Source organism: Ochlerotatus camptorhynchus, unplaced genomic scaffold (genome assembly GCF_037179485.1).
Source record: "Ochlerotatus camptorhynchus isolate MF236.1 unplaced genomic scaffold, CSIRO-AGI_Acam_v1.1 ptg000146l, whole genome shotgun sequence".
Classification (NCBI taxonomy): Eukaryota; Metazoa; Arthropoda; class Insecta; order Diptera; family Culicidae; genus Ochlerotatus; species Ochlerotatus camptorhynchus.
Window position 1 is genome coordinate 1075375 of NW_027040636.1, and position 12054 is coordinate 1087428.

General features: G+C 39.1%; 1 protein-coding gene across 4 annotated transcripts in view; it reads left to right on the forward strand.

The window, feature by feature from the left end:
* The first annotated feature begins 1030 nt into the window (after nucleotides 1-1030).
* Nucleotides 1031-12054, forward strand: part of LOC135700996 (uncharacterized) — a 101669-nt gene continuing 90645 nt past the window's right edge. For 2 of the 4 annotated variants that reach the window (XM_065221696.1, XM_065221694.1), the window contains exons 1-3: nucleotides 1031-1247; nucleotides 1306-1795; nucleotides 1870-2511. In XM_065221696.1, the coding sequence (XP_065077768.1) occupies nucleotides 1208-1247; nucleotides 1306-1795; nucleotides 1870-2494 (1155 nt within the window). In that variant the 5' untranslated portion in view covers nucleotides 1031-1207 and the 3' untranslated portion in view covers nucleotides 2495-2511. Of the gene's footprint in view, nucleotides 1248-1305; nucleotides 1796-1869; nucleotides 2588-2648; nucleotides 2710-12054 lie in introns of those variants that run through there. The other 2 variants (XM_065221695.1, XM_065221693.1) reach the window with 2 other exon arrangements.

Sequence of the window (12054 nt, forward strand, 5' to 3'; positions counted from 1 at the left end):
ATGCGTGTTTTTAATTTCAAAACTCTGTTTTTCCTATTCAAAATTATACTTATCGTTTCAACTATATCACATTTTCAAACCGAAACTTTGTTATGAATTGAAAAGACACCGATTTTAACTCCACCCCTGCCGTGCTTTTATTTGACCTTATTACAATTTATTTTGAAAGTTTTGACTTTTGAAATTAGTGAGCGCTCAACTTTTGCTTTAACAGTTGACTGACTTTTGTTTTGAAAGCCAACCGCTTTCTACCAAAAAGAACCAATGCAAACTTTTAATTCTACCAATTGTTTTATTAATTGTAGCAACGATTTTTCTTTGTGTGTAGCAGTGGTTATGATTGGCGTTGACGGCGACTCTGTAGCTCTTTACTCCTATGAGAAAATCCATAAGCAAACGTCAGACTGTGCGTGAAACATGGCGGACTTTGTACTATCCTTTCACTCCACCGAAAATTCCCATAAGAAACTATCTAAATTTGCTGGAAGAGCAAATTTTTCGACGGTGCCGTCAACGCCAATAACAGAAAGTCGTTTAAGGCTGTGAACCATTTGCCGAGTTAAATTTAACTCGTGGTTAAAAGTGACATTTCGAAAGTTATTTTCTATGTTCGAAAATCCCTGTGCTGTCGCTCAACCGGTTTTCGAGCCACGGTTGTCAAAATTTAACTTCTTGTCTGTCAGAAATAACCATGCTCGGATAGCAGGGTTAATCGATAACTTTCCATCTGTCAAATTTTAACCAAAAGTTAAAATAATCCACCAAATGGTTCAGAGCCTAAGAGAATCGATCAAAGGACCATTTGAAATGTTCATCGAGAATTTAGATCGCTTGTTACTAATTTTGACGGTAAATTAAATGTATCAAGCTGAACATTGCATTTTGTCCTAATTAGCATTGACAGATTCTCTTCGTCAACTTTCTCTTTCTTTTCCCACGGCCATGTAAATATATTGTCTGGTATTGTCGACCCACAGATCGATAAAAGAAGCTTTTATCTAGCTTCTAATATGACAAACACAACAAGAAACAGTTATGTGCTCAAGTTATTAACGAAAGAGAAAGTCGACGAAGAGAATCGATCAATGTTACTTAGAACCTAATGCAATGTTCAGCTTGATATATTTTATTTCCATAATCATTCTGTGTGATTCGTTTTTACTGTTTTTACAAGTTACACGATTTCAAGAAAAAAAAAATTTCCAATATGAGCTCCAAGCTATCGAAAGTGCTGCGCATTTCGCTTGGTAAGAAAACATTTTTTTTTTATACTTCATACAGCTAACATCTTGGCATCTTCTACAGAGGATTACATTGCAAAAAAGGGAATCGTTGCAAGCCCTCTGCCGAAACCGGCCGATTCTTCAGAACCGGCCTATTTCAAGCGTCCAATAGGGTCGGAAATGGAAATTGACGATGATGAGAATGATAACGAAACGAAAGACACCTCTGTCAAGGTTGAAAGAATCTATGACGTGGTTCAAGTTCCGACTAAAAAGAATTCTAACCCAGAGTGTCGCAATTTCAATTCGAATGAGAAGAAAAATGGTATTCACATGCGTTCATCACAGGAAAATCAGATTTCGAAGAAACTCACTGGTGCTTCGCCGTTGATGACGGTCAAGTCCGTCTTCGATCGGAACACTGAACAACTGATTGGCTCGCTAAATGAGAACGCAAATTTCAGAAATGTCGATGCCAGGAATCGCATCAATCAGCGCCTGATGAACAATCAGGGTCAGCGACAGAAGAACAATAATTATTACAGCCATCAGAATAAAAACAAATGGAACAAGTTAGTATCAAGCCTAAAATTGTCTCGATTGAGATTTTTTTTTTCCACTTAAATTTATGTTTGCGCTTTTTCAGTACTTACCGTAATCAGTATGGTAAAAATCCTAACATGATGGCTAGTTTCAACCCAAGTTTTCAGCGCTTCTCACAGCGCAGCAGCGTTCCAATGAACAAGAGACAAATCATAGATTTGCGACAGTGCATTGAGCCATCGTCGTCGCTGCAATCTCAAGGCACTACTGGACCTTTGATTTCTAATGGCCCCTGGAGACCTCCGACACAATTTGCTCAACCGCAGCTGGTTACCTTCGCAGATATGTTGACTCAAATCGGTCAAACCGCGGACAATCAAAACCGAGAAATGTTTGCAAACATCATTCGTAATGTGATGCACAATCAGCACCAGCAAGAACCATCAGCCGCCATGGTACCGATGATGACAGCGAAAAATGTTTCCCAGATGAACTCGACCGAGTTGATGCCGATTGCTGCGCAAACATTGCTCAATCATATTACGACGGTGCAACAAAACTTCGGTCCTAAGTATGACATGAAACTGCAGAAGGAGATCCACACATTACAGAACAAATCACTTCTCTATCGATCCAACGGAGTGGTCAGTATAGATGGACCAGGGATCGGTGGCGAACAGGTTAAGCCGGTAACCACGGATATTAGCATGAATATGCGCTTCAGCTAGGATGAATTTGGTAGCAGGTAGGTTCGATTTAAATATCGGTATTCATAAGTTCTTTTTTTATTTCATTTTATGCGTTGTGTTTTGAAGTCGCAGCTGCGTTTCCATATTTAATTTGAAGTTTTTGTATTTTTCTTTCATACATCTATTTTGTCAGGTCCTACAATTAAAACAAAGTGAATTGAATTAATTAATTTTTTTAGATGCATCATATACGCCTATTAAAAGATAAATTTGTCATTCTGTAGCAAAATAGTTTTGTTTGTTTGTTTGGTTTCAACCATCCTGTGTTTATTCGCCTCTAAAACAGTCAAATAGTATTTGAATAACCAAAATCGCACTGATTTGAACATGTCTGCTGAAAACCGTAAGTTAAATAACAAGCAAACTGAAAAAAAATGCGAAAAACGAGTCAACATCGCTGTTGCAGGACTGGTAACAGGTCATTTTTTAGTAACTTAGTAACCACTTAACACTTTCCCACCCAGAGTGTCTTGGAATACCGTCGAACGGGACTTCTTTTGAAACTTCTTTTTGGTGTAAGCGAGTCTTAACATGTCTGTATGAAATAAATATAGTATATAACAATAGGATGTGATGTACATCCAATACGGACACCTTTATGGTGTGTAATGAGAACCATATAAACGACCATGAAGGATTGGAGAAAATATTCGCCATATAGCCATCAAACCGCAGTCGAAAATATAGGCCGACAGGCTACTTTTGATACGTGAAAATTTTTCATATGTTTTGCTATTAAATGGACAAAATCAATCGGTATCATAAACATCCAACACCAAACAAACTTTACAAACTCATAATCACGTCAGTCAAATTACTGGTTTGACAGAAGTTTAAAAAGAATCATGAATTTTTGGTATGGAGGAGATTTAATATGGAAAAACATCAACTCTCTTATTTGCTTTACCTGCCCATCACATGATGTGATGTGATGAAAAGCCACCACCTGTGCAGGGCAATGGCGTACGGTTGCTGGCAAGATCACACTGGTAATCCTATATTTTTTACAATTCTGTTGTGTGAAAGACCAAAAACGGATAAAAATCTCCTTCAGACTCAGACACAGAGTATACATAGCATGCAATACACATTTGGATTTTCGTCTGGTGATTTGTTCTAAATAGGGTGAATCAGACAAACTCTAGACTGACGCAGGGTTACTTCCACTCACTTGCTATAAAAAAATGTTTTTCGGAATTATGAAATCATGAAATAGTATAGTGCTAATTAGTGCTTGTAAGTTACAAGAAGAGGTCATGAAGTATATGTTTGACACATAAAATCTGTCAATATTGCTTCCAGTGCGTCACAATCAGCGATTTTACGACTCGTGAGCGCTCACTCTGAGTGAACGCTCACGAATCCTAAGATCGCTGATTGTGACGCTCTGAAAGCGGAATTGACAGGTTTTATCAGTCAAACACATACGTTACACCCTCTTCTTGTTACTTACAAGTACAACATATCATTATAACATCTAATGATTGCATAATTCCGAAAAATATTTTTTTATAGCAAGTGAGTGGAAGCAACCCTGCCAGAGATGAGCCAAAAAGTTGAGCACATTTCTTCGGGACCTTCTGCGAGATAGCACTTAAGTCAAAATTGAAAATCGTGAAATCCGTTAAACCCACGAAATTCGCTTATTCATAACAATCATGTACGTGTATTAAGTGAACCCTACACGATTGCTTTTATTGACAATAATCGTATTGTCAATACATTCTATATTGACGTCAATACATCGAGATTGACAATATTTCTGAACTCACATCATCAATAGTATTGTCAATAATTCCCCTTCGCGTCAATATATTGATGCGTGTGGGGTTTGCTTTAAGCAAACCCCACACGCATCAATATATTGACGCGAAGGGGAATTATTGACTATAATATTGATGATGTGAATTCAGAAATATTGTCAATCTCGATATATTGACGTCAATATAGCATGTATTGACAATACGATTATTGTCAATAAAAGCAATCGTGTAGGGTTCACTTTAGAGAGCGTCAACTTTATATGGCGGATCGCAACCCCCGGTTCACCGAGGAGTCGAGTTTCGAACGCCTTTGGATACGGTTGTGTCAAAAGCAGGGCTCTACATTTTCGAAGCTCTAAAATGAACTCGAGTTTTGTTTCTCTCATACAAACGTGTTCAACGCTTCATTTCTATAACGCCTAGCTAGACTATCAGCAAAGACAACAAATCAAGAAGACTGGCAACTCTTCCATTTTCTCATACAAACCCTAATAAAAATAACCATAAAAGAGAGCTTAACGACGTGTTCGGGGTATCATCCAAACCATTTCAGGGATAGTTTACCCATCCGGGATACAGTTCGTTTATGGTATTTGATTATTAGGGAACGCTATGAGACAGGTACAATCGCGTCATCTGCCGCTCAAAGGTAAATGCTTCGAACGAATTTGATAGCAAAGATTACATCCTCAGAAGAAGGGTTTTTTGTTGTCTTCGCTATCAGCAAGAAATGATAATGAAAAAGAAGCATGCTTAGAAGGAATCTGGATCTTCTCGTCGTTGCTTTGCTCATCGCTTTCAATGTAAGTAACGTCGATTTTCTAGTTAAACAAAACCTCATTATGGCTTTCAATCCCCTTTCACGAACACTCTCACCGCTCTTTCAATTTGTTTAAAATGCGTTATGCCCCGTTTTCGTTAATTTCTTTTTAGATAAATATGTGGATGGAAGATAAATTAAACATATCAGTGCTAACATTTGAAAACGGCGCAAAAGCCATTTGTAAACAAATGGTTTGTGGGCCCTTTACTCGCTACCCGAAGAACGCCCACGCAAACCAACAGCATATCTTCAGGAAGGGGAAAATTTCCCCTACCCGATGTTGCTGTTGTGTCGCGTGGGTGTACTTCAAGTAGTGAGTAAAGGGCCCACAAACCATTTGTTTACAAATGGCTTTTGTGCCGTTTTCAAATGTTAGCACTGATATTACGTGTAATCTTCAAGTGTTTTCACGTGAGAAATGCTTTAAATCTCGTGTAACATTTGAATAGGGCCTATGATCAAAATGTAAACAAACCGATTTTTGATACCATTCTGTAGCACTGGTAATTAGCTACCAGTCGTATAGGAATGTTCCGCATTATCGATAAAAATCATTGAAAATAACTTGATTTTAAAAACGGCCGATCCACGAAATTTTTCCAATCATTCATGCTAAAACGGCCTAACATATATTTTTTTTTCGTTCGATGAGGTTCCATTCATAAGCCTAGCGACGTAGAAGGGCCGATGATTGAAAAATTTCAAATCAAAGCTAGGCCCTACTGCTTGAGGCAGGGCCGATGATTTATTTGACGTTAAGAAAAGGCTTAGCAAAGGGCCTACAATTTATGATGACAAGCACAACGGCTTAACAAAAAGGGCCTAACCATTTAAAGATTCACAAAAAGGCTTATTACTGTGATATTAAATTTTTATCGATTTTCATGTATTTTTGAAAACGTTTCGCATGTTTTGGATGTTGTGTACTGGGATATAGTTACTATTGTTATTGTGAACAATATAAATGCCTAAAATACTTCAATTTATTTATATAGGAATTAAATACTGGCGGAAAAATTTACAATTCATTTTCTGGATTGTTTACATTTTGGACATAGGCCCTTTTCAAATGTTACGCGAGAAATGTGTTATTTCATTTTCCGTCATATACGTCATAAAAACTAAAGAGCCTGAATTTAAAATTCAGGCTCTTTAATAAAAACCTCTGTTGATGTGTTTCATGAAAGAGAACACTATCAAAGTCGAGCGCTCTTTCGCTCATCCGTTTCATCGAAGCTTGAAAGGAAGACCATTGGACGGGAGAAAGAGAGAAAAGCGATTGAACATTTCTGGATCAACAATAGAAAAGGGCCCATCAGCATTTGTAAACAAACCGTTCCAAAGCCCTTTACTAACAAAGCGAAGGCCACCCACGCAAACCAACACCATCATCGGATAGGGGAAACTTCTACCTACACGATGATGGTGTTGGTTTGTGTGGGCGGCCTTCGATTTGTGAGGAATGGGCTTCGGAACGGTTTGCTTACAAATGCTGATGGGCCCTTTTCTATTGTTGATCCAGATTTGTTTGTGCACGCCGACTAAGGTTCTAGAATGCTGCGAAGCTGTTCAACTTTCAGAAAAAGAAAGCCAGCAGTCTCTTCGTCGCATCGATTTGGTCGATTGAAGCTGATATTGTGACGCCCTGGTCATAAGTTTCTTCTCTGTTTGGTGCGTACATTAGCTTTCATAGTGGTGGGTGGTGGTTTTCTCGCTTTCCGAGAAGTTTTAGAATCGAGAAAGAAAACATGATTCATCATGTTTGCAAGCAACGGAAGATTTGACGCTATCTGCGTTGTTTGATTTTTTCTCCTGGTCCAGAAATTTGTGACATCGCGAGTAATAATTTTAATTTTAGTTTATTTACGCGGTGATGATGTTGGTTCACTCGCAACTATTTTGAAAAAAAAAATAAGTGTTTTCGAACGAAAGTGTACCAAAAGTGCTTCTGAACGTGTTTCGTAGTTGGGTGTGGTGAAATTCGTGCATTCCCGGTTGATTTTGGAAATCCGTATCACATAATTGCCCACCGATTCCTTTTTTTGCCGTTTGACGACGACGGGTGTGCTTTCGCGAGACTGACGTTTATTTGATCCGTTTCTTTGCACGGGTGTGTTTTTTTTGTAACTAGCGTAAGTGTGCCTGCGATTTGCATTGAGTGTCGGAGATTGCGAGGGGGGCGACTCTATCTACGATGCAGGAAAAATTGTGTTTTGCTGTGGTTAGCTGCACGCACACCGAGTAGATAGAAAGATGATATCTGACGATTCTGAAGATTTCCTGCAAAAAGATGATGTGCGATGCAAGTAGATGCGAGAAATGATTGAAGATTTTTCGAAGATTGATTCGCTAGTGTGAGATTTGTTGAGCATCTAGAATTGAGATTTATGTGTCGCCCCCCTCGGGAGATTGTAAGTAATCTGAAGGATGCCTCGCTGGATACGCCCAAGACTGGACGGGGACAGTAGCTGGTGGCTGTGAACGGTTCCATGATACCTAAAACCACACATCGTAGCATGCCTCCACCTGTTGGAGACTAGATCTAGGTACCTGGTTAGGTAAATTGTGACATGGCAGTGGATGCCTGCTGATTTTTAGTACCTATTGATTAGTATATAACTCGTAGATAAAAGATGGATTCTTTAGAGGTGTTGAGTACTTGGCACTGATGAAGTCTGCAAGTAGTAGACGAAATACGCGTATCTGTCAAAAGATAAGCAATTATAACGGAATTTAAAGGAAATAAACCAATGCACTCAAAGCTCTCCAAAAGCGTTGCTGAAACATTGTAACCACATTTGAATCAAGGTTGCAAAGACTCATTTCAGCTAAAACAATGTTTTTCTAAATTATGAAATAATTAGATGCCATGATCAAATTTTGAATTTGTAGGATACAAGAAGAGGTTGCAAAGAATGTGTTTGACATATTAAACCTGTTTATTTCACTTCATGAGAGTCACAATCAGCGATTTTTCACAAACTCACTCACTCACTCACTCACTCACTCAGCGATCAGCAAATCGCTGATTGTGACTCATAGAAAGCAAAATTCACAGGTTTTATGTTTCCAACGCACACTTTGTAACCTCTTCTTGTAAGTTACAAGTAAAACATGCCATCATACGAGGGGGGCGACACATCTAAATCTCAAGATTGGATGCTCAACAAATCTCACACTAGCGAATCAATCTTCGAAAAATCTTCTTTCATTTGTCGCATCTACTTGCATCGCTCATCATCTTTTTGCAGGAAATCTTCAGAATCGTCATCAATCTTCTTTTTATCTACTCAGCGTGCGCGCAGCTAGCCACTGCAAAACACAATCTTTTTTGCATCGTAGATAGAGTCGCCCCCCTCGCCATCATACCATCTTTTGGTTTTATTATTCCGAAAAACATTATTTTAGCTGAAATGAGTCTTTGCAACCTTGATTTGAATACCGCCCTTAATTGAGAAATCCAACTTAAACTCCTGCGCGCCTGGTGGCAGGAATAAGCACTAACCGACGGTGATAAGTCTGTGACAGCCCTTGACAATTTCATTGATTGTTTGCACAATTGTTTAATTTCAATGTAATTTCATGCAAATTTCTTGTCAGCATGGATGAACCTTGTACAAAATGCATAAAATTATTTTGTAATGCATTGTTCCTAAATAAAAACCTACTTCAAGACAGTTAAATTACAGAAAACATGTTAAGGTTTCAAATCATCTGCCGATTAAACAAAGTTGGCCGACTAAATCCATCGACGAAAAACTATTAAATAGGCCGATTGCTCGGTGTAGCACCAGACGAAAAACGATTTAATCTGCTGATTAATACACCGACTGAAATTAATTTTTAAGTGGCAATAGATTTAGTCGGTGGACGAAACAAAGCACGATAAAATTCAGAATTATATGCCATTATTACGAGTACTACTTCTTTGCTCGGATCATGTTTTGACTCCCACAGAAACTCGCTAGAATAAATACAAAATAATAGTTTTTTGGTTGAAATTTCAAAAATGTATTCAGTTTAACACATTATTTTGAACTTATCACCGCTGCGATTGCAGCGCCACGGTGGCCGATTGAAACTTGGATTTGTCAATTAGCTATGCAGCTTCTCGTTCGATAAAAAAGTTTTTCTGCAGCAACTTGCTCCATCTCTTGGCAGGTTGAGAGAGTGATGAAAAGCTCGCGCGTGAATTATTCGGTGAGTTCCACTCAGATCTCATAACGTTCTCGAGGAATGTAGAAAATAAATATTAAATACACGATGATTTAGGTAGCCCCAATTTGGTGGTCTTTAACAATTGCATATGGAATGCCAATTATTCAGCCTCCAGGCTTTGTTTGAGTTAGAGAATTTCTGGTTTGGGTTTTGAATTTTATTAAAGTGGAGACCGTCATCTAGAAAAGTCGTTAGTTGAAAAAGTGCGCCTAAAATCCAGATTTGGCAGAAAATTTAATTGTGATCGGTAATAAGCCAGTGAATCAAGTTCAAATTAGAATTCCTTTAAAAGGATAACAACATTGTAAAAACTGATTGTACTTGAAGGTAAATTTGTGAAATGAGTTTCCGAATTGTTAGCTAAAAAGTTAATTTTGTGTACAGGGTCAAATGTTAATTCAGTATTAAAATTGTGAATTCTGCTACGAAATAAGTCGGGTAAGATTTCGAAAGTTAGAAAAATCAAGTGAATACGGCGCACTAATTAAATTTTGACGCATGTTGAACAGATTTAACCCACTATTGATGTGATGCGACGTGGGTGCGTGTTTGGGGCTTGGAAGCCTGCGAGCTGGACCGAACCTCGCACAGGATTGCGCATCCGTAGTGCATACCCGCTTTTCGACCATGGGACGAAGCTTTTCTCACCGAAGTGAGACCGATTTGACAACCACTCAACGACGCCCGATCCAAGTTTCTCCACGATTGATCGTTCGAGGCATCCGTCAACCACCTCGATAGCTTGTGGCGCCAGTAGTAGCCGTCGTTGGAACTGTGGCAATCGGGAAGCTTCCCATTGCCTGTCTCGACATCAGCCAAACGGTTCGACTCGGTGTGTGTCCTGGATAGCGATATCTTGTCCGACTCGGGTATTACGCTTCAACTGCCCGAACACGTGTTGGATACTGTTCGTCTGATTTGAACCGGCTACGGGATCGGAGCACGGTCCGGAAGGTCCACGACAGGAATCGGACCCTTCTCCGTGCCACTGCATGTTTGTGTGGCCTGCCTGTTGACATCCGCCGTGGGAAACCCCGTAAGTCATCGCCCCTTTTGGATCCACCGAATCAAGGTCAGAACTTCTTTTTTTTATGAGCTCGAAGATCTCTGTACATAGTTGTGACGTCACCCTAGCTTTAAGAGAAGATTGAAATCCTATATAATATAGTGCACTTTAAAGTCGTTGAACTTTCTCTAAAGCTTAGTAGCTCATTTTTCGATTTGGAGAGTTGATGCCTTTACTTTGGGTGACAGGGTTTAATAGACTAGTTTTTCTTTTATTTGCTGAATAGTTTTCATTTCGTTATCTTTAAATTTCATTTGGTTTTAGTAGTATTGAAGCAAATTCAATCGGCCATCGTAAACGTCAATTGGGATCGGTGTTTGAGCATTATTGACCCGCCCTGAAGAAAGCCTCCAGCCGGGCCTATTGATCAGCGTCAGCACTCTCTCGATTCGGAGAGTGGCGCTTAAGCTGCTGTTTGCAAAGAGCTTAATTATTTGTTACAACTTGTAAAAACAGGAGTCGATAAACATTCGTAATAGCGTTCGTACACAGCAAAAAAAGTTGTTGAATATTGCATCGAAACTGCTGCAACCAGGTCAATCCATCGGTTGTGTAATATCACATTGTACAATGTACATCGATTTTGCGAACAAAATTACATCCATTGATGTAATATTGTATCTGCGTTTTGCTATTACATCATTATTTCATACATCAGCTTGAATTACGTTGATCGATTTTACATTTTTTTGCTGTGTATGAGAAAATGGAAGAGCTACCAGTCTTCTTGATTTGTTGTCTTCAATTTAATGTTTCATCGGTTGAATGGAAGCTGTTGATGAAAAGTGCATCTTTTGCTCCCGTACTTGGATCTAAAATTTAACGAGTAGGAAAGAATTACCATAGAGGTAACTCTAAGACAAGTAGGTCCCAAAGAAACGTGCTCAACTTTTTGGCTCACCTCTGGTACTATCTTCGGTCCCAAGCTTGTCGAATCACCCCTCGAAACATAGGAAAAACCAATAACCCCTCATTTTATCTGTCAAACTTTCATAGCTAATCAAAACAAACATTGCGTAGTACTAGAATTTCGACTAGAATGGGGTACGTTAATCATTTGCTTGGGACCAATAGGCTACTAAAGTGGTGAGCCAATTTAAAATCGTTAGTTTCGTATTGATTGTATGAAATATTGTAGCGAAAATGAGTGTAGTTCGTAAAAACACACTTGTTGTTGACTTCAGTTATTCAGTGTCCTTCCAGTTCGTCCCAATGCGGGAAAAGTGCAAAAATTCTTCGAGAACAATATAAGGCTTCAATATTCGGACGTTAGATGCATTCAGTTTCATAACGTCCGAAATTGTGTTTTTATTGAGATGATAGACAATGAAGTGGGCTTGCGCTATGAAAAGGCGCACAACTATAAACACGCGATTCTCTGTCCGAAGAGTGAGTTCAAAATCCCGATATATGTGGATTGTGAAGCAGTGACCGTTCGAGTGCATGACCTTCCTCTGGCATGGCCACAAGCCACTATTATGAACCACATGTCAAAGTACGGGACAGTGATTTCCAGTCGACATGAGAAATGGAAGCACTACTTCCCAGGATTCCTGAGCGGTGTTCGAGTTTTGCGAATGCGACTCGAAAGCACCATTCCATCGTACATCACAACGTACGATAAGCAACCAAAAACGAGCCGCCATTGTGGCCGAGCAGCACATCCCAA